This window comes from Ovis canadensis, chromosome 10 (assembly GCF_042477335.2).
Source record: "Ovis canadensis isolate MfBH-ARS-UI-01 breed Bighorn chromosome 10, ARS-UI_OviCan_v2, whole genome shotgun sequence".
Classification (NCBI taxonomy): domain Eukaryota; kingdom Metazoa; phylum Chordata; class Mammalia; order Artiodactyla; family Bovidae; genus Ovis; species Ovis canadensis.
Window position 1 is genome coordinate 48,043,797 of NC_091254.1, and position 26,166 is coordinate 48,069,962.

Sequence of the window (26,166 nt, forward strand, 5' to 3'; positions counted from 1 at the left end):
GATTATCTATTCTGTACATAATGGTTTGCATCTCCAATCCCAAACTCCCAATACATTCCTCCCCCACCCTCACCCCCTTTGTCAGAGACTATCTTCAAAGTCTTGCTAAGCAGAGAATACATCTCAGACGTTATAACAGAGCTGTATCACTCAACCACTACTCTGCTCAGTATGTCATAAACATTATTCCATGGACGTTTGTGAACCCATTGTTGGGCTAATTTTTTAAACAGCCAATGTATTTCAAAAAGTAAACAGGATATGAGTTTCTCAAAAACCCTAGACATTCTTATTGTGTTCATTTTTTCTAATCACAATACCTCAAAACACCAAAATTCATGAAGTCCCTTACCAAAGCAGTTCAAAAGAACAGGTGATGCAGAACCAATCTGTCTTCAACCACTGTGTGCAAAAACATATTTGGCTGTGAAGAATGTTAAGTCAATATCTTCAGACTATTTATATAGAAGGGATTATGAACTAAGATCTAAGTCAGCTAACTTTCTTATAAAGCAATCCACTGTTCCAAAATCCTTAGACATCATGTGTTGGTTTCTGTAAAACATTTATTTTACTTGATGGCAAACACCAGCACTGTATTAAAAAATAGTTTCTTGTCTAGGTTACGTATATGATGAAACAAACCTTTGCAGTACTATATTGTGTCCATGAACCGTCCAAAGAAAGACTATCAAATGGACCACAAAAGTCAAAATACATGGTCCTCAGAAACTGGAATTAGAAATATGAATAAATGGTCAGTAGCTGATTAACATCAAACTTTCTCACCATGTCCTCAAAGTTCAACATAAGCATGCAGTTTTAGTTTTCAGGTACAGTTTTAAGGGCAAAAATATGGTAGCCAACTTCTCCAACCCTTCTGCCTCATCCAACAGGTGTTCATTTGTAGGCAAATGAGTTACAAGTACTAAGTGAGAGTTTCTGGTGTGGGAAAGGGGTATGCCTGGACACACATTTACACAGAATGGAGGAAAGAGACCAGTTAAGACAACAGAAGGAATGTCCCATGTTGTTGTCTTTTGCCTTGGAGTTTCCTGACCTCGCAATATTGACAATATTTGGCTTATAAACATGGCTGACTCATGTCAAGACCGCCATATAAAGAGTAACTGTATACACATACACACACACACACACACACACACACACACACACACACAGAGGCCTTCCTGTCCTTAAAATTATTTATCCTGAAACATCTAAGGAAACAGAATGAATAAAATGTTACTGAAATTCCAGCAGCAGTGAAATCCTGTGACAGCTGACAGATAAAAAAAGAACTCAGAGAGAAGTCCATGCTTGTCTGCCCTCGCCATGGTTGTTTTATGAAATACTTCAATTTATTCTGATATATCAACACTAGAATGATTAATGAACTCTAATTTGTAACAGCAACATTAAAAATTCAGGCTTAACTATTCTAACAGAGGTGGAATATTAAGGAAGTAAGGATATACTACTCAGTCGACAGCCTTCCTCTTTTCAAGTAAAGAGCTCTATTTTTAAACTGTCAGAGCTTGGTAACACATTTCATATGCTAGACAATACTTTCAAAACCTCCACCCTTTGCAGGAGCAGAAATAAAGGAGGAATTTTTTGATTCCTTAAATTATCCAATTTAAGGAATATTCCCTTATGTAACTGAGTCAGGCAGAAGGGTCTCAGACAGGAAGGATTGCTGTTACTCGTCCCTTTAAAAGCCTTCCTGGCTGCAGCTAACCTTCCTCTGGAGCCTGGCCCTTCCAGGCACCTCAAGCATCATCCGCGTTGTTTCTGGAAAGGCACACACGTGGCTCATAGCCCTTCTGCCCTTCCAACATCAACTGCTACTCACCTCCAACCCAGCTCACTGGTCAGCCGCAGGCAGCTTCCCCCCACCCCTCAGAGCCACAGGCCACCCCCAGCCCACCCCATTGTATATCACTCCTGATAGAGGGAGGCTCACACCCTCCCTTGTACAGACCAACGCAGGCCTGGAAGCGGCGCTCAAGTCTCCCTTCTGTGATCAGTGTACGGCTGCTGAGGCTGACTGGGCAGGACAGGTTTTCCCCAAAAACAGAGAATCTAAAGCAGATGGTTCCACCAGGGAGTGCGGGAGGAAATTTTACAGCTTATATGTACATGCGCCTCCAAAAAGTACGCTTTACTAACATTTACTCAATGTGTTGACACTGGTACCCCCAGCTGCGAGGGGAGCACCATAACAGTGCAGGTGGGGTGCTGTGGACTGAACTGTGTCCCCTGAATCCACAGGTCGACGCCCTCATCCTTGGCAGATGAGGCCATTGGGAGGTGATGACGTTGAGATGAGGTCAGGAGGCTGAGCCCTCATATGGGACTGAAGCCTGCCCAGGAAGAGACACCAGAAAGCCTGGTCTCTCTCCCTCCTCACCACTTGAGAAGGAGGCTGTCTGCAAGCCAGGAAGAGGGTCCTCACCAGACATGACCCTGATGGCCCCCTCACCTTGGACTTCCAGCTGCTAGAACCGTGAGCAAATGCATCTCTGAGGTGTAAGCCCCCAGGCTACAATGTTCTGTCAGGGCGACTGAGATGACTTAAGACGGGAGTAACAGAGGTGCCCTCCCTGGCTGTTCTCTCTGCTTATCATGACATGTTCTCCCATTTCTGTGTCCAGCTAGGTACACTGATGATTAATTTACTTCCTTTCAACCCAACTAACCCTTCCGACTAAGGTCCATCTAGTCAAGGCTATGTTTTTTCCAGTGGTCATGTATGGATGTGAGAGTTGGACTATGAAGAAAGCTGAGTGCCGAAGAATTGATGCTTTTGAACTGTGGTGTTGGAGAAGACTCTTGAGAGCCTCTTGGACTGCAAGGAGATCCAACCAGTCCATTCTGAAGGAGATCAGTCCTGGGATTTCTTTGGAAGGAATGATGCTAAAGCTGAAACTCCAGTACTTTGGCCACCTCATGCAAAGAGTTGACTCATTGGAAAAGACCTTGATGCTGGGAGGGATTGGAGGCAGGAGGAGAAGGGGTCGACCGAGGATGAGATGGCTGGATGGCATCACGGACTCGATGGACGTGAGTCTGAGTGAACTCCGGGAGCTGGTGATGGACAGGGAGGCCTGGCGTGCTGCGATTCATAGGGTCGCAAAGAGTTGGACATGATTGAGCGACTGAACTGAACTGAACCCTCCCAAAAAGAACAAGGGGTTTAAGACTGATGCAATGAAGCAAACTATGGACTGAAAATGGCAACCTAATGACAAGCCCACAGACAGCAGAACTGGCACTTCTAGGAAAGAAAAGCTCTTCAAAATCATGTTTCCAGGTTGTGTTAGGATAATTTAATCAAATCTGATAAATCAGCCCAAAGTATTCAAAAATCAAGAAAGTTACCAACAATATGGACTGACACCCACAATTCTTAACCAAGAAATCTTGGTCAATACACATTGGGTCTTCAGATAAGAACTGTAACACATATCAAGTCAAAGTGTTAGTCACTCAGTCACGTCTGACTCTTTTGCAACTACGTGGGCAGCCAGCCACCAGGCTCTTCTGTTCATGGGATTTTCCAGGCAATACTGGAGTGGGTTGCCATTTTCTTCTCCAGGAGATCTTCCTGAGCCAGGGATCGAACCTGAATCTCCTGCATTGCAGGTAGATTCTTTACTGTGCCACCAGGGAAGCCCGGTAACACAGACAGATAGATAGTTAAATAGACACAGTACAGGTTCATGGTAAAAAGTTTTACTGATGGGCCATGTGATCAGAAAAGTGTGGAGATCACTGATACAGATGCAGAGCTGACGTGAGGGAGGGATGGTCCCTCCCCAGATGTCATCCTATCTCAGGCAGGTCTGAAAGCCCGAGCCAGCCAACACTCTCCTGGAGCTTGTAAAGGATGAATACTGAGGATACAGAGAATAATTTCTCCGAAGGACGAACCACAGCATCCCAAGGTCAATCCCAAATCCCTCCCTAATTACATCTAATAATCCGCCTGCAATGTGGGAGACCTGAGTTCGATCTCTGGGTTGGAAAGATACTTGGAGGAGGGTATGGCAACCCACTCCATTATCCCTGCCTGGAGAATCCCATGGACAGAGGAGCCTGGCGGGCTATAGTCCATGGGGTCACGGAGAGTCAGACACGACTGAGCAGCTAACCACAGCACAGCACAAGGGTAGCTAAAAGCCTACAGTCTGAGTTGTGACGAGGCTTTCATTTAGCAGAAAAGGGTAGATCAGCATTTAAATGATCAAACCCAACCTCACAATTTCAGGAAATTTCTCTGCAATGGTCTCCGGAAAACAAAAGGTCTCTGCCTTTTGTTCTCCGGAAGCATTGTCCCTCTTGAAAGGGCTGCTGATTGGCATTTCTGAGTAAGCTTCCGCTGTCTGTCAAGTGACTCAGCCAGAAGTAGTAGAATGAACACTTAGAGGCTACTTTCTAGATCACTACACAAAAGCTCACAAGACTGAACTCTGACTGCACCATTTTCTATAGCCCACAGTTCTACTTTTTCAACTTCAGCACAGCTAGATCGGACGTTATGGAAACAAACTCCAGTACTGCTAGTTAGGGATGCTGTCTCCCTGAATGGTCAGCATCATGACAAATGTATGAAGATAGGAGTCCAGTCTCCCCGACTACCTCCCCTTCAAACACACAGCTCTCTCTAATAAGGACCCAGCACTTCCCATAGCATCCAACAGAAACATGAGAGTTGAGCATTTAGTTCCTAATCTCCCAGACAGTTCTTGTTAATTTTTAATATATTTTTATCTTGAGATAAGTTTATAGTCACAGAAGTTACAAATATAGTACAGAGCTGCCATAAACCTTCACCCTGCCCCCATGTTAGTATCTTCAATCACCACAGTATAATCTAGATCAAATTAGATCAAAACTAATATAATGGCATCAGCATAAGAATACCCCAAATTACAGAGTTCAAGTTCACTAGTGTTCTGTTCAGTTCAGTTCAGTTCAGTTCAGTCGCTCAGTCGTGTCCAACTCTTTGCAACCCCATGAATCGCAGCACGCCAGGCCTCCCTGTCCATCACCATCTCCCGGAGTTCACTCAGACTCACGTCCATCGAGTCAGTGATGCCATCCAGCCAATTCATCCTCTGTCATCCCCTTCTCCTCCTGCCCCTAAGCCCTCCCAGCATCAGAATCTTTTCCAATGAGTCAACTCTTCGAATGAGGTGGCCAGAGTACTGGAGTTTCAGCTTTAGCATCATTCCTTCCAAAGAAATCCCAGGGCTGATCTCCTTCAGAATGGACTGGTTGGATCTCCTTGCAGTCCAAGGGACTCTCAAGAGTCTTCTCCAACACCACAGTTCAAAAGCATCAATTCTTCGGCACTCAGCTTTCTTCACAGTCCAACTCTCACATCCATACATGACCACTGGAAAAACCATAGCCTTGACTAGACGGACCTCAGTCGGCAAAGTAATGTCTCTGCTTTTGAATATGCTATCTAGGTTGGTCATAACTTTTCTTCCAAGGAGTAAGCGTCTTTTAATTTCATGGCTGCAGTCACCATCTGCAGTGATTTTGGAGCCCCCAAAAATAAAGTCTGACACTGTTTCCACTGTTTCCCCATCTATTTCCCATGAAGTGATGGGACCGGATGCCATGATCTTCGTTTTCTGAACATTGAGCTTTAAGCCAACTTTTTCACTCTCCTCTTTCACTTTCATCAAGAGGCTTTTTAGCTCCTCCTCACTTTCTGCCATAAGGGTGGTGTCATCTGCATATCTGAGGGTATTGATATTTCTCGCGGCAATCTTGATTCCAGCTTGTGTTTCTTCCAGTCCAGCATTTCTCATGATGTACTCTGCATATAAGTTAAATAAGCAGGGTGACAATATACAGCCTTGACGTACTCCTTTTCCTATTTGGAACCAGTCTGCCATTCCATGTCCGGTTCTAACTGTTGCTTCCTGACCTGCATACAGATTTCTCAAGAGGCAGGTCAGGTGGTCTGGTATTCCCATACATACATTTAATCAAATATTACTCAGTCATAAAAAAAGAACAAAATAATGCCATTTGTAGCAACACGGATGGACCCAGAGATGATCATACTAAGTAAGTCAGAAAGAGAAAGGTAAATACCAGATAATATCACTTATATGTGGAATCTAAAATACGACATAAAATGAACATATCTGTGAAACGGAACAGATTCACAGTCACAGAGAACAGACTCATGGTTGCCAGCGGGCAGGGGAGAGGGATAGATTGGGAGTCTGTGATTAGTAGATACAAACTATTATGTATAGAACAGATAAACAAGGTCCTACTGTATAACACAGGGAATTATATTCAATATCCTGAGATAAACCGCAGTGGAAAAGGACAGGGGAAAGAATGTATATATATGTATAACTGAATCACTTTGTTGTACAATAGAAATCAACCCAACACTGTAAATCAATTATACTTCAATTAAAAAAAAAATTCCAGTGCTTCTTCCAGTGAACCTTTTCTGTTCCAAGATCTGATTTAGAACCGATACTGTCACATCGCCCTAGTCTCCTCCAGTTATGTTAATTTTAACTTGCGTTTTTCACAAATCCTGATGCTTCATTCTTTTCATGGGTAGAGATCAGAAGTGCTTAGTTCACAGAGGATGTTAAAAGTTAACAAAATCTGCAACCAGGGACAAGCGGAAATAAGTTAGTGACCAGAACTCAAACCCAGCACCTTTCCCAGTTTTTACAGATCAGAAAAGCACAGACATTTTAGTCTGTGTTTTTAGTTTTGAATATTAGTTTTGAAAAATATTTAGTTTTGAATATTAAATTCAAAATATGCATTGGGTCTACCCATACAAGGGTCAACTTGATGAAGAAATCACCCCAGCCAACTCCCCTAGACATCTGCTGTTTCCTTAGAAACAAATACAACACTGGCCCAAGGCTGACACAGTTTTCTGTTTCTAAAAATAATATATTTCAAGAAAGCTTAAGTGTTTGATTACCAAACTATACAATGCCAAAGGCCCTGAGTTTGAATGCTTTTGCCTGCAGAATGCCTCAAAAGCCTTGTTCAGGGGTGCAAACCTGTTAAGAGTTCTAATTACAAGCAGCTTCTGTGGCCGTAATTGCTACTGGCTTGTATAAAGAAAGGATTCTCAGTATACTATGACATTCATGTTCAGGAAATATAAGATAGGAGTGCCTGGTTTGCAGACTAAATATATGGCTCTAAGGGCTGCCGAGGTGGCCTGCCTGTCAATGCAGGTTAGATGTAAGAGACGTGGGTTCGATCCCTGGGTCTGGAAGATCCCCTGGAGGAGGGCACAGCAACCCCCTCCGGTATTCTTGCCTGGAGAATTCCTGACAGAGGAGCCTGGTGGGCTGCAGTCCATAGGGTCTCACAGAGTCAGATACAACTAGAGCAACTTAGCATGCACTCATATGGCTCTAAATTAAAAAAACAGTGAATGGTAACTATGTGAAGAGATTAGATAAACTGTAGCTTTTTGCTACATAAATCAAATCTCATTTTGTATGTCTTAAATACATACAATTTTCATTAAAAAATATTTAAATAAATTAAAAATATATTTATGTTGGGGCTTCTCTGATGGTTCAGACGGTAAAGAATCCGCGTGCAATGCAGGAGACCAGGGATCGATCCCTGGGTAGGGAAGATCCCCTGGAGAAGGGAATGACAACCCACCAGTATTTTTGCCTGAAGAATCCTATGGACCAAGGAGCCTGGCAGGCTACAGTCCATGGTTTCACAAAGAGTCAGACATGACTGAGCAACTAACACATTCACTTTCTAAATACATATAGTTTTCATTAAAAAAATAAGTAAACAGAAAAATAAAAAGAACATTAAATAGAAGAAAATCTTGGTCATTTGGAAGTAGATAAATGGAATGCTTTCAACATAATCCACTATTTGGGGCGGGGTGTGGGGGGGTGGCTGTTGTTGAACATTGTATTTATTTTCTTTCCTTGGGCAGATTCTATGGAAATGATAGGAAGATACATGCAAAGGAAGTTGGGATTAACATATACATACTACATTATATGAAATAGATAAATAACAAGGTACTACTATAGCACAGAGAACTCTCTTCAATATTCTAATAGCCTATATAGAAAAAGAACCTGAAATAGAATAGATAGATGTTTCTGTATAGCTCTTAATTAATTATTCTTGATAAGGGTTTTTATACACCTTCATCAATCTTGACAAGGATAACTATCTCAAGTGAGATCTGTAAACCATGGTTCTTAATACAACAATCTGTACGTGAATCAAAAGGAAGTTAGAGTTGTTAACAGCATCTTGGTATTCTTTCTCTATTAAATTCTAAGCACCTTCATTGTGAAGACCAGATTCCACTTAAATTCTACAGCGGTAGCCGCCCAGGGAGAGTCACTGCTCCTCGAAGTCCTCCACAGTCTTAGAGCCGGTACCGCATCATCACTTACCACCCTTACTCATGCACAAAGTGCTTTCGAAGATGACTCTGTTCTCTTCACTCCTTAAGACAAAAATACCCTCTCAGACCCCAGGATCCCAGCAGAATATTATACAACTCCGATGCTACAAGACCTACCACCCCATACTCAATTCTCCTTTCTGTAAAGGCAAAATTCTATTTCAATCTTATCCTGGCAAAACCAACAGAATATTCATATGAAGTCATTTTCTTTCAAGACAAAGGAACCTAAAGCAATGCAATAGCTTGGCAAAGCTCGAGTTACTGCTTTAATGAAGATTTTTGCTACCTGAAACTCCTACCTGAAATGAATGACTCATTCAAAACTGAGTATCTATAAACATTCCTAACCTGCTTTGAAGACCTCATTTCAGACACTGGAGAAAACCATTTGATAGCCTTGAAACTCATTGTTTTACATGGTGTGCTGACATTCACACAAAAAGACTGCACTGAACTTGATGGCATAAACATTGCCCATTCCTTTGACCAGTAAATCATGAAGATATTTTCTAGAAAGAAATTTAACTTGAAACATTTAAGATATAGATACATGAAATTAATTATTCTCCATCAAGAATAATGAATACCAAGTTTCTCTAAATATCAAACTTTCTATAAGCATTTAATATTTAACTTAAAATGCTTATCCAGAACAGGAAAATCTGCAGAGATAGGAAGTAGGTTAGTGGTTGTCTCAAGCATGGGGAGAAAGGGACTAGGCTATGAAAGCCATGGGAACAGTTTCTTCGAGAAATGACAGAATGTTCTGAAGTGGTGGTGATGTGTGTACTATTCTGAATATACTAAAAGCCACAAAACTGTATCCTTTAAATGGGCAAAATTATATGGTATGTGAATTATTTCTCAATAAACCTGTCCAATTTTAAAGGCGATGTGACTGTACACTTCAGAAGAGGAACCTTGTAGAGTAGACATACATATAACCGTACATGTACAGATGTAATCATTACACTGCAAAATCTACTCATTTCTGGATGATGGAAAACAACTATCGTCTTCACAGTTAAGGTCCTAGAAAAATCTACAAGACCCCCTGGAGGAGGGCATGGCAACTCACTCCAGTATTCTTGCCTAGAGAATCCTACGGACAAAGGAACCTGGTGGGCTACAGACCATGGGGTCAGAAAGAGTGGGACACGTCTGAAATGACTTGGCACACACACAAGAAAAGACCATGTTATGTGTCTCTATAATTATGATCATCTAAATTCACTGGCTTCAGTAATGGAAAACTTTATCCTAGCACAGCTTCAGGTCAAATTAAATGCTGGTGTCAAGTGTCAAGAACAAGGTTTAGAGAGACATCTGTTTACATAGCACAGACCCTCCCAGAATTTCAGGAAACAGCTTGGAATTTGAGTCACCACAACTGGCATTCACCTGGGGCTACCAAGGCCACAGTCAACCCAGGCAGTGACCTTCTCACTCCCACTAGCCTGGTGGCACCTCCTCCTTGGACAGACACACCAGTCCAAACGCTAACCCCAGACTGTCCATCCCTGCTCTAATGGTACCATCCTGCCCTCACCAACCTCTCCAAACACCCAACCACCATATCCCTTCCTGGCAAACTCCATATCCCTCTAGTGAAGTCAAAACACCAGCTGCCCACAAAGGCAATCAGAGAGCAACTGTCACCATCACCGGGTTCCTTCCAGGGAGGCCCTGGGATGGGGGAAGATAAGTGAGACCTGGGGCCCTGGGAAGGCCAGTCCTCAGAAGGGCAGAGTGTCAAATATGCCAGACAACCCCAATACCCCCCTCCACTGATCATGTGGTCCCTTCTTCTCAAAAGCCTCCATTTAGATGCCAACCACCCGGGATGACACTCTCTGACCCACCAAGAAAATCCATCAGTGTTTTCTCAAGAAAAAGCTACTAAGAAAAAGAAATCCTTTATCAACTCCCTTTAATGAAAATATCCCTTTCAGTAGCTTTATCAACTTTCAGCAAACATTCATGACCAAGATAAGAAACCTTATTTTTTTTAATCAGTATTTTATAAAACGAATGGTCCAGTGCTGAAACAATGTTGCTCAACATTTTATAAAATCCTTAAACCATAATGCCAAGAAGCTTTAAAATCAATTCTTTAATGAACAATGAGTCACATTACCATTAGTAATTCCTAATTAAATACAGTCAAGATAAAGTAAAAATTGGAAGACCGTATTCTAGGACAGCAGGCAACACACCTTAATTTCTAAGAGCCTATTCCATGTATTCTGAAACCGATGCTTACAGTATAAGCCATGGACCCAGAAACTGTATGAACTGTAAGAATATTTAACTAATTCAATTGTACACTCACATAATAAGGAATGGTTGTGTCTACCTACTTTATTCCTAGCCCACCTATGGTATACTCCCATTTAGCCCTCCCCCACTCCAAAAAAGTACAAATGAAACTGTATAACAAACAGCCACTGGAAATCTCTGATATAAAAATCAGTCTCAAAAGTCAGTGAGTCTTCAGACATACACAACAAACTTATGGTCACCAAAAGGGAAAGATGGGAGGAGGGATAAATTAGGAGTTTTGGATTAACATATACACCCAACTATATATAGATAGATAGATCTAACAAGGACCTACTGTATAGCGTAGGGAACTATACTCAATATCTTGTGATAACCTATGATGGAAAAGAATCTGGAAAAGGACTTATACATATACATGTATATAGAGGGCTATGTATAGAACTGATTGCTTTGCTGTACACCTGAAACTAACATTGCAAATCAATGATACTGCAATAAAAAATAAATACATAAAAAATTTTAAAAAGTCAGTGTGAGTCAATTAAAGAACAGTCTAGCCCATTATCTAGACTTTTAAAAATCTTCACCTTCCATGGGAACTAGAGAATTTAGACAAAAAACAAAGACCCCTATTTCTTTCTCCCAGCTTTAAGCATCCACAAATGAATACAGAAATTAAGAAAATTAATAGGAACTAGTCAAAAGACTCTTGAGAGTTCCTTGGACTACAAGATCAAACCAATCAATCCTAAAGGAAATCAATCCTGAATATTCACTGCTGCTGAAGCTGAAGCTCCAATACTTTGGCCACTTGATTCGAAGAGCTGACTCATTGGAAAAGACCCTGATGCTGGGAAAGATCAAAGGCAAAAGAAGAAGGGGAAGACAAGAGAATGAGATGGCTGGATGGTATCACCGACTCAATGGACATGAATCTGAGCAAACTCTAGGAGATAGTGAAGGACAGAGGAGCCTGGTGTGTTGCAGTCCAAGGGGTCGCGAAGAGTCAGATGTGACTTAGCAACTGAACAAGGCAAAAACACTACTTGAAAACATCTTAAAGTTAGAAACACATGGCAAAGTCTGAGGAAATGGAACTATGCTGTCAACACGGGATTCCGGATGGTGTAGGTGTCTTTCACAGAGTTGTGGATCCATCACCCCACAATGAAACCCCATGTATACTACAGTCTCTCTTCTTTTCCCAACCTCCTCCTCCACTCTAGAAACCGCTAGTCTATCTTTTGTCCCAGTGTTTTTGCCTCTTCTGGATGCTTCATATACATGCAATCATACATGAGACCTGTTACTGGCTTTTCTCTTAGCACAATGTGTTCAAGGTTAATCCATGTTTTAGTATGACATTCCTCTCTGTGGCCAAATGACATTCCACTGCATGGACGTACCACATTCTATTTATTCATTTGTCAGTTGATAGACACCTGGGCTGTCTCCCCTTTGGGCCACTCTGATGAAGCTGCTATGCACATCTGCACCCAGTTTTGTGTGGATGTGTGATTTCCTTTCTCTTGGGTATTTATTTACACCTCGAATGGCTGGATCATGTGTAACTTTACATTTAACCTGTTAAGAAACTGCCCAACTGTTTTTCAAAGCAGCCGCACCACTTTTCATTCCCTCCAGCATTGTAGGAGGGGTCCCATTTCTCCCCATTCTTGCCAGCACTTGCTACTGTCTTTTTGATTAGTGCTATCGCAGTGGGTGACGCAGTAACTCACGTGTGCTGCTCTGCATCTTAAACCAAACCCACTTATCCTTGAATTTTGGCCTCAGTTGTTCTTCCAAGCTACACATTTAAGTAAAAACTAGGCCCCAATGGCCATTCTTAAAAACTAAAATAAAGTCAGGATAATCTAACACTCTTTTAATAAATGTCACTTCTGCACAGTATATGCACCATTATTTTACCCCCAACCCTATGAAGCTACAAAAATGCCCAACAGCCAGGCCTTTCTGAATAAAGATCTCAGGCTAAGTTCAACCGCTAAGGCTTCAGGGTGACACAAGACCCAACAAAGTTTTAGCCACAGCTTTCAGGAGAGAGCACTGGACTGGAATTCAGTTACACACACACAGTACTGGCAAACCTGACCCATGGCCTCCCTTCTCTGCACCTGAGCACGCGGTTCGGAGCCACTCACAGAACCACATCCTCTTAAGTCCCTCCCAGGGATAAAGTTGTCAAAGCCTGAAAGTTTAATGAAACTTGCAAACATGCCAACTTCCGTGCCTAAAAGATTTAGCTTTGCACAGCACAAACACTTTGAGCTCAGCAGCAGACAGGCTGTGTTCTATGTCCAGCTCTGCCACTTGGTAGCTAAATGGCCACAGGTCCTTTAACATCTATCTGCCTATGTCAGTTTCCTCACTTGAAGGTAAAACTGCCTTTTTCAAGAGGTGATGAGGTTTCCTAAAGCTAGTGTAACTAAACCGTCCAACAGAGCAGTCAGCAAAGAGCAGACATCTAAATCTTAGTGTCCATCTGTCTTCCCGCTAACTCTAGGCAAAGTTTCCCAGCAAAAGAAAGCCTTCTTAACAAATGTCCTGGGCATTGAGAGCTGAATGCAAGTTCTTGTGACGGGAGGGATCCATTATAAAGCACTCTGCCACATTACAGTCGGCAAATTGCTAAGGAGAGCTTAAAACAGGCTTAAATAGTCGGGATGGGGGAGTTCTTGGGAGGGCACTCAGGGATGAAGAGAGAGAAGAAACCTTATTTTCGCCAGGACAGAAGCCTGCAAGCATCCTCCAGGCTCACAGACAGCCTGCACACAGAACCAACGCAAAGGACAGCAGGATGAAAGGCATATTCCCATACCCCAGTGGGAAACGCGGTACAGACTGCCGGGCGTGAGTGGGGAGGGGAGGGGAGGGGGCCGGCGGCCTCGGGGACAGGGCAGGGGCTGGCTTGGCTCCTGCGGAGGTCTCAGAGGAAGCCAAGGCCCCTCCTGTCTGGGAATTAGTGAATTGCTCCGACTGGGCCGCCCTCTCCTACCTGATCTGGTTGTCACAGAATTTGTTGAGATGCGGCTGGTTGAGGTAAATGGTGCGGGCTGGTGCGTCCAGCTGGTCTCCAACAGACGTGGCACGGGACATCTCATCGTCTGCCTTCTTGTAGCCCGGAGGAGGACGGACAGGTCCTGCGGACAAGAGGCGCGGGCAGAACGCAAAACACAAAGAAGTCACGCAGGGCAGCGGCGGCAGCACCGGCGGGCGGGGACTAGCTGGAAGGATGCTCCGGGCGTCGCGCCACCCAGTCCCTCTGCTGCCCTGGAGATGGGCGCCAGCCCCGCCCCGCCCGCTGGTCCCCAGGCGGAGGAGCCTCTCCGCGGGTGGGAACCTCGGCCCCGCCCCCACTCGTCCCTCCCCCCTCCCTCCCCCCCGCTCCTCCTTCCATCCTCTCCCCAAACCTGCAGCCCCTGCGCCAGACCCGCAGGCTCCGCGGGGATGGTGAGGGGTGCACGGCTGGAGGCAGGGCCCCCGTGGACTGCGAGGATGTGGGGAGCAGAGACCAGAGCCTCCCCTCCCCGGGGCGAGCTCCCCCTCCAGGCCCAGAGACCGAATTCTGGAGCTAGGCTTTCTGGTTCCTTTGTGCTTTTGAACCGCGAGAGGACTGCAAGGGGGTGTGCCCTGCACTCGGCCCCAGGAGAAGGGGCTGAGGAAGACACCTCTGTGCTCCAAGATGAAATTCCCAAACCTCGGTGCAGAGCCCTGCCCCTCGGCTTAGCCTGTACAGATGAGCAGATGCCCCTGGCCACCCGACCGCCGGGCACTGCCCATCCCAGCTCACGGGTACATGGGAGCCCGCGCCCCGAGCCTGCATCCCGAGCCTCTGTGGTTAAGACCCAAGCCCGTCTGTCTCCTTAAGACGCGATTTCAGCCATACAGCTGACCCTCTCTTGGGCTAAAACTCCCCACTCACCTTCACTTGAGGAGGGGTCAGCAAGGGGAATGATGACATAACCATTACTGAAACCACTTCCCTGGGCTCACCACGCCCCCCTGCAACACACACACACACCTCCAACCACAAGGCAGGCTCCCTCCCTGGACAGGGCAACCCAGCTTGAGAATTGACCTTCAGGGAGGAGGCCCTGAAGTCCAGGCTCACAGAGAAATAAGTGCCCTGCAGGTGACGGGGCCTCTCTCCATTTCCTTAAATCCCATCTGCTCTAGTACCTGCCGCACGTCCCACCTATAAAAGAAACAGGTGTCGCAGAACTTAGGTAACAGGTATCTCACTTCAGACACAGCCGCTTCCTGCTCAGAAACGTTTTGAAGTAGACAGTTTGAGCTATGTAAATTTATCACCTTTCTCAAGTGATTAGAATCCTGTTATGATCTGCATCCTAAGATGGGGACACTCCCATGTAACACTGGCTATTTAGAGCTGACAGGCTGTCACAGGACGTGCTCACAACCAGGTCCCCAGTCACAAGCTGGGTGTAGGTCTGAGTACAGGACACCCCCCCCATTCTCAGATCACCCCCTCTAGCCCTCATTCTCCTGCGTCCCTCTGCTCTGTCCCCTGCTTGTCCACAGGGGGCAGCAGAGAGCAGCAGGACCTTCAAGACTGCCTGGACCTCAGAGGAGGCTGGTTTTAAACCTTTTGCTGATTTAAGGCCGACACAGGATATTTTTGAAACCAGCCTATACAAAAGTGCTGCTTTCCTCTCTGCCCACTCACCCCACTTTGTTCTCCTCCACAGCCGGTATCATCATTACCTGACATTATTTATTTATGGTCTGTCTCCCCAAGGCCAAGAGCAGAAGCTTCAGGGCAGCAGAGACGTGTTTTTGCCCAGTACAGGGACCTGTCACCCAGAACAATGCCTGGTACATAACGGGCACTTGTTATTTGCTGGTTGAGTAAGTCATGTAAGGGGTTGCTTTGAATCCTCCAGGCAGGGACATGGTGATGGGCATCAAGGGCACAAACCCCACACCCTACTGTAGGCAGAGCAGCTCAGCTCCAGGTGGTCTTCATTCAGTCGCTTTCAACTCTGGCTGCACACGATCACCAAGAAAGCTCTCACAATTAGCCAGTTCCTGGGTTCAACCCTCACCGATTGTGCCTCTTGCTTTTAAAGCTTCTTAAAGTGATATGAATGGGTGGCCACGGTTGAGAATCCATGGTGAGATGCAGGCGAGAACACAAAAACAAAAAAGCTGGCTCCTGCTCTCAAAAGAGATAACCAGCATAACCCCGGCTACCAGCGACTAGGACCAAGTGACTAAGAGGGGACTTGAAGGTGCCAGCGGGGTCAGAGGTCAGTGGCCACCTTGTGCCAGAGCCGGTCAGAACAGTGCGAGGGCAGGTCTCAGAGCCTTAACCTCTGGTTCAGGTTTATAGTAGGAAAAAGGAGGACAATCTGGGTGAGGACAAGAAGACCTCAGACAGAGGCCCTGTAGACAGAGCACATTGGGGGGCAACTGAGAATGACAAAAACCAGTGCTGAGCGTTCAAACTGGAAATAATAGAAAGGAAACTCAGAAAAATAGTCAGTGGCCAGACTGTGGATGATTTTAACGACAGGGGAAGAAATCTGAGCTTCATCCTGCAGGTCAGATGAACCACAGAAGGTTTCTAAGCAGGAGACAAGTGTACCCAGCAGTGACTCACAAGACAAGCACAGGAAGAGACAGAAAGGCAGAAAATGAACTCTACCATCTAGGAGTGATAGTGAAAGGTGCTCAGTCGTGTCCGACTATTTGTGGCCCCCTGGACTACACAGTCCATGGAATTCTCCAGGCCAGAATATTGGAGTGGGTAGCCTATCCCTTCCACAGGGGATCTTCCCAACCCAGGGTTCAAACCCAGGTCTCCTGCATTGCAGGCAGATTCTTTACCAGCTGAGCTACTGGGGAAGCCCAACCATCTAGAAGAAAAATGATAAAAGTATCTATTACATGGAAAAGGGGAAAACAATGGACATAAGAAACATCTCAAAAGAAAATTCTGTATGACTTCCTTTGGACAAAATGTGTGGACCAGAAAGAAGAAATATTGGATAACTGAGGTGTGAAGAGAAGACTGAGGCCAAAAAAAAAAAAAAAAAATCCCTGATAGAAATAAGAATGGAAACAAGTTTTCCTTAATAAGTATTTCAATGTTGGATCGTAAATATTGGGGTGAAAAATTACTGACACAATTTGGTGGGAACATAACGAAGTGAATGATTTCCCAAGTACATGTCATCTATCAGGCCAGCTCACCTTTCTATACAACTATGGGGCCAAATCTGGAATTTTAAGTAGAAATACTGTCCCTACCTCTTCATCCCACCTCCAGGACTCAGATAACTTTCTTCTAGCTCAGGGGCTGCATCGTGACCCAATCCTGCTTTGGAGAAAGACATTAATATTTTGAAAATAACTAACATGATTTGTCGAAAATGTCTTGCCTAAGGAGAATGATGTACTATATATAGCAAAGCACATTATGACCAAGGTTTCCAATTCAGACTCGTGAGATGAATTCTGAGTTAATGCGCTAGGAAAATACCACCGTATAAAACCAAAGTGTATGTTTACAGCTCCCCCATGTACATAAGCCTGGTGTCAGCAGGAACTCAGGAAACATCTACTGAGAAAGAAGCCAAAGTGAAAGGAAAGAACAGACTCAGATGAACACAAAGCAACCCAGACTGGACAGCGGACTGCCAAGGCCACGAGGGCAGGGGCTCTCTCTAGTTCGTGGCTCTACCCCCGTCCTCCTATCAACTGGGTAACACAAAGCGCTATGTGGTTATGTGGTCCGAGTTGACCCAGGAAGAGTCTGTCTCCTGGGAACTTTGACATGGGACCCACGGAGATTATTTATTTTTCTGTTAATCTGTCTTATGTCAATTTGATTATTAGATCAAGTGGAGAACCTCCAAGGACAGAAGGAATGTTTTTCTGCCTTTTCACGTGCAAAGTTTTACTATCACACAGAAGGAATTCTTGGGAAAGACTCTTGCCTTCCTAAGTCAGAAGCCTGTTAAAGCGATAAGCCTTTTGGCAGCACTGCCCCCAGCTCCGTGGGAAGTGTCAAGCCTCAGCCACTGTCACAGAGTGAAGAATTCAGCTGGTCTTAGTCCTGGCTTCGCAGGGGGGTGCCCCTGGCCCCCTGGAATCTCCCAAGTGATAGGAGTATCTGTTGTTCATGTTGGAACCTTCTGAGCACACCTGAGTTTATGCCAATGGGGTGACTCCTGTGGACCCTGGACAGTCTTAGGATGAGGGCTGACCTGCCAGGAACACCATGTGATTGGAGGGCTGGGGACTGAGCCAGTTGACATCAGCCTGACTTCCTGAATGGGAGTGCAGGGGGGCGACATGAGGACTGGAGACCTATAAACAGGAGTCCCATAAAAATATGAGGCCCAAAACACAGCCAGGAGATTGCAGCTTATGTAACATCCTGAGCTAAGGGGGCAAGGGGGTGTCAGGACACGAAGGAAGACCTTTCACAGGAGGCAGAGGAAGTGTTTGGAGAACAAAGGTCACCCTGCACCCTGTTATGCAGGGAAGTTTCTCAGGTAGAAAGTTATCTCAGATGAAAGTTCAGTCATGTGGCCAGTTAATAACACCTGTGTAATGAATGGGCTTCCCTGGCTCAGTGGTAAAGAATCTCCCTGCAATGTAGGAGACCCGGGTTCAATCCCTAGGTCTGGAAGAGCCCCTGGAGAAGGAAATGGCAACCCACTCCAGTATTCTTGTCTGGAGAATTCCAGTTTCTTTTTTCATGAAACCCCAATAAAACTACAAACACCAAAGCTCAGGCAATGTATCTGGAGAAAGCTTCCCACAGGGAACCTCCCAAGCCTCACTCTGTCTCTTTAGGCTAGTCCTGATTTGTACCTTGTCTGATAAAACTATAATCATAAGGAGATCAAAGCAGTCAATCCTAAAGGAAGTCAACCCTGAATATTCATTGGAAGGACTGATGCTGAAGCTGAAGCTCCAATACTTTGGTCACCTGGGTCTCCCATATTTTTATGGGACTCCTGTATATAGGTCGGCAAAGTGCTGACTCACTGGAAAAGGTTCTAATGCTGGGAAAGATTGAAGACAAAAGGAGAAGGGGGTGACAGAGAATGAGATGGTTGGATGGCATCACCGACTCAATGGACATGAATTTAAGCAAACTCCAAGAGATAGTGAAGGACAGGGAAGTCTGGCATGCTGCAGTCCATGGGATCACAAAGAGTTGAACTCAACTTAGTGACTGAACAACCAGTAACACTCTTTTCTGAGTGCTCTGAGTTATTCTAGTTTATTACTGAAACCACAAGGTCAATGAGAACCCTGAATTTGTAGCCATTTGCTCATAAGTGCAGGTGCTCTGGGGACCCCAGACCTTGCAGCTGGTGTCTGATTGAGGACAGCCATAAAGAATTGTGTTCCTAACCTGTGCAGTTTGACCAGCTCCAGTAGTTAGTGTTTGAATCTCATTGCAGACACCACTCTGAATTCTAGGATGAATTCTAGAATTCTAGAGTCAAAAGGGAAACTTCAACAATCACAGAAATGTATTAGGTAGGTCTAATGAAAGCGGGGTGAAAAGCCAGACCTGCAGACACTTGGACCCAACTCTCCTTCCACTGGGTCCGGCTGCCCCATGAGCTCAGCACCCCTGAGCCCTGGTTTCTTCAGCCACGAAACAATATACAAATCAAGGGCTGGCAAACTTCTGCAAAGGGTTGAGTAGTAAATATTTCTGGTCTGGGGCTACATGTGGCCTCAGTCTCTTTTTTTAAACAACAAAGTCTAAAAAAACGCATGAACCATTCTAGCCCCTCGTCAGACCAGATTTTGCTGACTCATATAAACCAAGTCCTTTCACAGTTAAACTGATTATATCCCAACCCCCATCTCAAGGAAAAGTTAGATTAAATTTCTCCTTTATCAAAAAGACAGGACATCAAGTTCCTGGCAACACAGGTGCTTGGGCTTTGGCCACATGAGTTAAAAGTTGACTGGATAAACAAGGTCCTTGCTCAGTCGTGTCCAACTCTGCATAGAATTCTCCAGGCCAGAATACTGGAGTGGATAGCCTTTCCCTTCTCCAGGGGATCTTCCCAACCCAGGGGTCGAACCCAGGTCTCCCACATTGCAGGTGGATGCTTTACCAGCTGAGCCACAAGGGAAATCCTTAATGTACGGTACAGGACATCAATATCTAATAGAAAAGAATAGGAAAATATATGCTTATATAACTGAAACACTTTGTAGAGCAGAAATTAATACAACACTGTAAATCAACTATATTTCAATAAAATATTTTGTTGATATTTTTGTATATATTAAAATATTTAAAAAAATTTTACGTTGGTTATGTCATTTTCCTAATTTTTATGTACCTAGAAAGTATGTAAAGATGGGGGTGGGGGTTGCCTCCAGAAAGATTTCTAAGAAAAGACTGCAGTCATCACAGAGCTATGCAATAAGAGGTACATGAATGTGTGCATGCATGCACACACACACATACATATACACACACATACACACTCTCCTTCCCAAGGAGTTTCGAGTTCAACTCCAGCTTCGAGACAGACATGGAGCAATCTGTCAAGGAGGCGCTGGGGCTGTTAGCTCTCCTAATAAAATCAACATAATGAAAACACTGCACAAATGCAAAATGTGCCTCTTCTCGCCTTGACAGACACACTTCAGAGGTCTTTTCTAGACCCCATCTTGTGCAAACCACATCTCCCCAAACACAGCATCTGTGATCCACTTCCACCCAAGATTTCAAAGGAAATACACCAACAGGTCAGGATCTCTCATGACTGCAAATGCCTATTAGTTTGTCTTTTCGGGGGAAGAAAAGATGGGGAGGAAAGCACGGGCCATGGACTATTTACGATTTAAGATGTTGTGGGGCACCATTTCACCCGGAGTCATGGGGCATCTCCCAGACAGAGGCGTGTTGCCGGGTGGCGGGAAGGGGAAAGGCACACAGCCTTGGGAAGAGGCTTACATTTAACAGAGGCACCGAAAGAACCAGTAACCTGGGAATTCAGAGGACAAACGTGACTGCCAGGCTCATGCGGGCCAAAAAACCAGAGCAATTTCATTAAGGAAGAGTTTGCACTCAGCTATGAAGAATGGCTATGATCTGGCCGTGCAAAGTGCAGAGCCTTCCAGGAATGGCATCACACGAGCAGAGAGACAAGCCAGCGATGCTTAATTCACAGCCTGACCAGCTCCAGCTGGTGGGTGAAAGGTGAGCCACAGTCACCCAAAGCCTAGTGTCCAGCAAGCACAGCTACACAGACTGGGCTGTTCCTTGAAGCCCGTTTTATACACTGTGTGCTTAGTCGCTCAGCCGTGTCCAATTCTTTGTGACCCCATGGACTGGATAGCCCACCAGGCTCCTCTGTCCATGAGATTCTCCAGGCGAGAACACAGGAATGGGTTGCCACGCCCTCCTCCAAGGGATCTTCCTGACTCAGGGATCGAACCCAGGTCTCCTGCTCAGCAGGCAGATTCTTTACTGTCTGAGCTACCCAGGGAGACAGACACATTAAAATCCATCATGTAAATTAAAACAAGTACGCTTTTCATGGAATTCTGTTCAGTGTTATGTGGCAGCCTGGATGGGAGGAGAGCTTGAGGGAGAATGGATACATGTATTTATATGGCTGAGTTGCTTTGCTGTCCACCTGAAACTATTACAACCTTGTGACTCAGCGATACCCCCAATACAAAATTAAAAATATAAAGTTTAGAAATAACAACAAAGACTATAATAAAGTTGTTAAGTAAAAGTGAAAAAAAAACTGTACTTTTAAGAAAATACATTTAATAACTAAAAACAAAGAAGAAAAACTATGCTTCAAATATTCAATTCAGAGATTTTTTTCAACATGGACTGGATTGATTGAGACTTAAAATACAAGCCCAGTGAGTTTTCTGAAGCAAGTCCCCCTTTTGCTGGCATGGACATTCTGCATCACTCCTGGGGCCTCAAAACTGGTCTGGAATTACAGACAGACTTTAAACCCCACCGCCAATTCAACATGCATGAACACAGTCTCCGCTCAGTTAATCCTAGGAGAGGGCGAGTTTGAACTTGTAGCTTGCCTATTCTAGGTGTTTTAGGCTTCCCTGGTGGCTAAATGGTAGAGAATCTGCCTGCAAGTGCAGGAAATGGAGGTTTGATCTCTGGATGGGGAAGATCCCCTGGAGGAAGAAATGGCTACTCACTCCAGTGTTCTTGCCTGGAGAATCCCATGGACAGAGGAGCCTGGCAGGCTACAGTCCATGGGGTCGCAAAGAGCTGGACATGACTAAGCAACTAAACATGCCCCCCCCCCCCCCACACACACACACACACGTGTTTTGAGACTCACAAGACCTTGGCCCAAGGCACACAGGCTCGCTGCACATGTTCTGCAGCACCCTGGTGACCCATCTCTCCCTTGGTCTTGGAGCTCCCCTCCCCTCAAAGCAGCCTTCTCCCCTCCTCCGCTCTGTCCCCCAGGGCGCTGGCCCCTGCCTCTCCTCCCACCCGGTCTGCCCCTCGAGGCTTGGCTTTGCTGATACCCTCCGGTCACAGCCCCTGACGACCCGCCATCTCCACCGCACTCCTCAGCTCGGTTCTTCCCTGATGCCGCGTCCTTCCTTTCATTGCACCTAGGAAACTGGTTTGCTCATCCTCCGACTTCCAGCATTAGCTCCACGAGCAGGGGCCCTGCTCATGTCAGTCGCCTCCATGTCCCCAGTGAAGGGACACAGAAGGCGCTCAATAAATGTGTCCAACGAACAAAGAGAATGTGGCCACAACAATCCTGTATTAAGTGGACAGAGAAAAATGTAGATTGAATTCAAGGAGTTGCAAATTGGACCCTAAGGTACCACCCAAAAGGGACCTGGGGGAGAAAGGGCAATATCCGGTTCTGTTTGGAACTTAGTCCAATTTTATAATTTTAAAAATTCATGTAAGTGGTGTTAACTCTCTAGAGGAAAGATGTTCTGGCTGCCAGAATTTCACCCTCTTTCTCTCACCTTCAGATGGCATGGGGGGTGGAGAGGTGGGAGGGGGCAGGGCGTGGGCGGGGGAAGAGCCCAGATCCTTGGGTGTTCTGTCTCCACTGGTCTACAGGGTGATATCCCAGGCCCCCTGCTGGAATCTGTGGCTATAGCAGGTCTGGCTGGGCTCCATCAGGGAGCATTCGTGTCCCCAGGAGGCTGCCTCTCACCTGGGCTCCCTCTGCCAAAACCGCCACCCCTGCCACTGTCTGAATCCAGCTGCCCACATCAGCCATCCACCTGCAGCCATGCAGGTCTAGCCTCTGGTCGGCCAGAGGCTTTCCAGTCAGCTCCCGGACCTCATCAACTGTCAGGCAGGCAATTCAAGAAAATGAAACCTATCAGCTCTGTTTTACCCTCATGTGTCCCCCGCACCTCGGCTGCCCAACTCAGAAAACCTTTCCCAGAGGAAAAAAATTCAGATGTCTCTTGTCCAATGTTTCCTCTCTCCCAAACCCTCTCTTTTCTGTCCCGAGAAGATCAAACACAGAGGCAAGCTTCTGAGTGCCTGGCCCTGACGCCATCCTTCTGGATTCCAAACAACCCTTTAAAAACCTACTGAGGCATCTCTTCTTCAAGCTAGAAAATGCTGAGTCAAGACTCCCAACATCTGTTGTAAATACAAGAGGGTGAGAAACTGACCTGCAAAGACTCCTCATAACCAAAATCCGTGCTTCCCTGTCCCCGCTCTTCCTGAAAGGTAGGAGGTACAGCACCATGAGCTTTCTCCTGGAATTTCTCATCTCCCCTGGGCCATCAGGGCTCTGAATGCCTACAAGTCAGATGCCACATTCAAGAGAATGGCACGTGCGTGTGCATCGGCCACCACCCAGTGTCACGTGCAAACCAGCCTGTTAGGGTCCCATGACCCGTGATGACAAGCAAAGCTCACACTGTACTTTTCATCAACAATCTTAACGTGACCTCAAAAATGATGCACAGAGTCGAAGAAACCAACATGGAGGCCAACTCATTCATCTTCATGGCCAGCTCGTCACATACAAAAGATACTCGTCCGCAGTGTGAGGGCTCCTCACGACTTTCCTACTGATATGACATTTTGTGTATCACGTTTCAGAGAAGTGAGAAAGTCTCAAATATGGGAAATCGTTGAAAAGGCAGCGCAGTGCCAAGGAGACCCAGACATCTGGAGCTTGAGCCCCTCTGCCAACTCGGTGCCCCCACGTCCGTTGTCTGTCAGGTCACGAGGTCACAGGTATGAGGTTATGATAAGAAGCACCTCTCTCTTCTGTCGAGCTTTGTCTAAGCATTTTTTCTATGTTAACCCTTACGATCCCTGTAACAATCACAGGGTAAGCATACTCAACCTGGGAGGAAACAGAAAATGGGGCAAAGAGTAGCTCCCTGGTAAAGAACCCGCCTGTCAGTGCAGGAGACACAAGAGATGAAGGTTCAATCCCTGGGTTAGGAAGACCCCCTGGAGGAGGAAATGGCAACCCACTCCAGCATTCTTGCCTGGAGAATCCCAGTGACAGAGGAGCCTGGCGGGCTACAGTCCAAGGGGTCACAAAGAGTTGGACATGACTGAGTGTGCACACACACACACACAGACACACACGTGAAGTATAACTCTGCAACTATCTTAATGCCTACAGGTTGAATTTTTTCTCTGCAGTTCGACACAAGCAGCTCCTAGGTGTTTGTTCACTCTGATAACTCTCCCCATCCTTCAAACCTCCTCCTCGGAAGCAGCTCCTCTCAGACCCACCTGCAGAGGGGAAGCAAGGCACCTCTTACACACACCTGTGCCCCTCCCCCCATCTGATCCAAGTCTCCGATCAGTGCTTCGTCTATACACACACATACTCCACCCTGGTGTCACGCAGGCACTGGCCACCAAGAAATCGGTTCCAATCCCAGGTGAGGCCACAGACAGGGGGCAGCAGACACAGAGGGCCCAGTACAACTTCCCCTGCTCACACCTGGGTGAGTCACACTTGTCAACAGGAGTGCATGTTTCATATCAATGCCTATCGTGGAAACATGCTGGCATCTTGGCCTATTCATGCATGCTGCTGCTGCTGCTAAGTCGCTTCAGTTGTGTCCAACTCTGTGCGACCCCATAGATGACAGCCCACCAGGCTCCCCCACCCCTGGTATTCTCCAGGCAAGAACACTGGAATGGGTTGCCATTTCCTTCTCCAATGCATGAAAGCGGAAAGTGAAAAGTGAAAGTGAAGTCGCTTAGTCGTGTCTGACTCCTAGCGACCCCATGGACTGCAGCCTACCAGGCTCCTCCGTCCATGGGATTTTCCAGACAAGAGTACTGGAGTGGGGTGCCATTGCCTTCTCCCTATTCATGCATACTCAATTGCTAAGTCGTGTCCAACTCTGTGCAACCCCATGGACTGTAGCCCACCAGACTCCTCTGTCCCTGGAATTCTCCTGGCAAGAATACTGGAGTGGGTTGCCATTCCCTCCTCCAGGAGGGATCTTCCCAACCCAGAGATGGAGATTGTGTCTCCTATATTTCCTGCATTGCAGGCAGATTCTTTACCCACTGAGCCACCTGGGAAGCCCCTAAGTAATTTCCAATTTGAAAGACAAATTTGCATTCTGTTTGGAATTTTACCATCATCTTCTAAGAATAACTTTAAGACAGTTTTGAAACAAAATGATATTAATAGTTTCAAAGTCAAAAGTCAGTGCTCTAAACTTAATTATGTTTTATATGAAAGTCACTCAGTTGCGACTGACTGTTTGTGAACCCGTGGACTGTAGCCCACCAGGCTCCTCTTTCCATGGAATTCTCCAGGCAAGAATACTGGAGTGGCCATTCCCTTCTCCAGGGGAGCTTCCTAACCCAGAGATTGAACCCAGGTCTCCTGCATTCCAGGCAGATTCTTTACCCTCTGAGCCACCAGGCAAGTTCAATTATGTTTTATAGCAAGATAAAAATTATTAAAGCCAATCCCCCCAAAAGAGTTCCTTGAGGGATACATAAGATGGAACCCCTGAAATGCACAGCTTCATCAGCAGTGCCTCACTCTAGTTCAAGTGATGAAAAGTGAAAGTCTTAGTCGCTCAGCCCTGACTCTTTGGACCCCACGGACTATATAGCCCACCAGGCTCCTCTGTCCATGGAATTCTTCAGGCAAGAATATTGGAGTGGGTAGCCATTTCCTTCTCCAGGGGACCTTCCCGACCCAAGGATCAAACCCGGATCTTCTGCATTGCAGGCAGATTCTTTACCATCTGAGCCACCAAGGTAACATGGTTCCCGATTCAGTTCTCTCCTATCCTGTTGCTACGGGTGACAGCTGTTAAGCGCCCGCTCCCTAAGGGTGAAATTTCAGCCTCCCCGTAAATACAAAGCTGCCACCTGTGGCAAGCTTCCCACCTGAGCCGAC

General features: G+C 45.8%; 1 protein-coding gene across 2 annotated transcripts in view; it reads right to left on the reverse strand.

The window, feature by feature from the left end:
- LOC138446887 (phospholipid-transporting ATPase IB) overlaps nucleotides 1-26,166 on the reverse strand; it is a 480,129-nt gene that overhangs the window by 402,962 nt on the left and 51,001 nt on the right. For both annotated transcript variants that reach the window (XM_069602276.1, XM_069602277.1), the window contains exon 2: nucleotides 13,770-13,914. In XM_069602276.1, coding sequence (XP_069458377.1) covers nucleotides 13,770-13,914 — 145 coding nt within the window. The remainder of the gene's footprint in view (nucleotides 1-13,769; nucleotides 13,915-26,166) is intronic.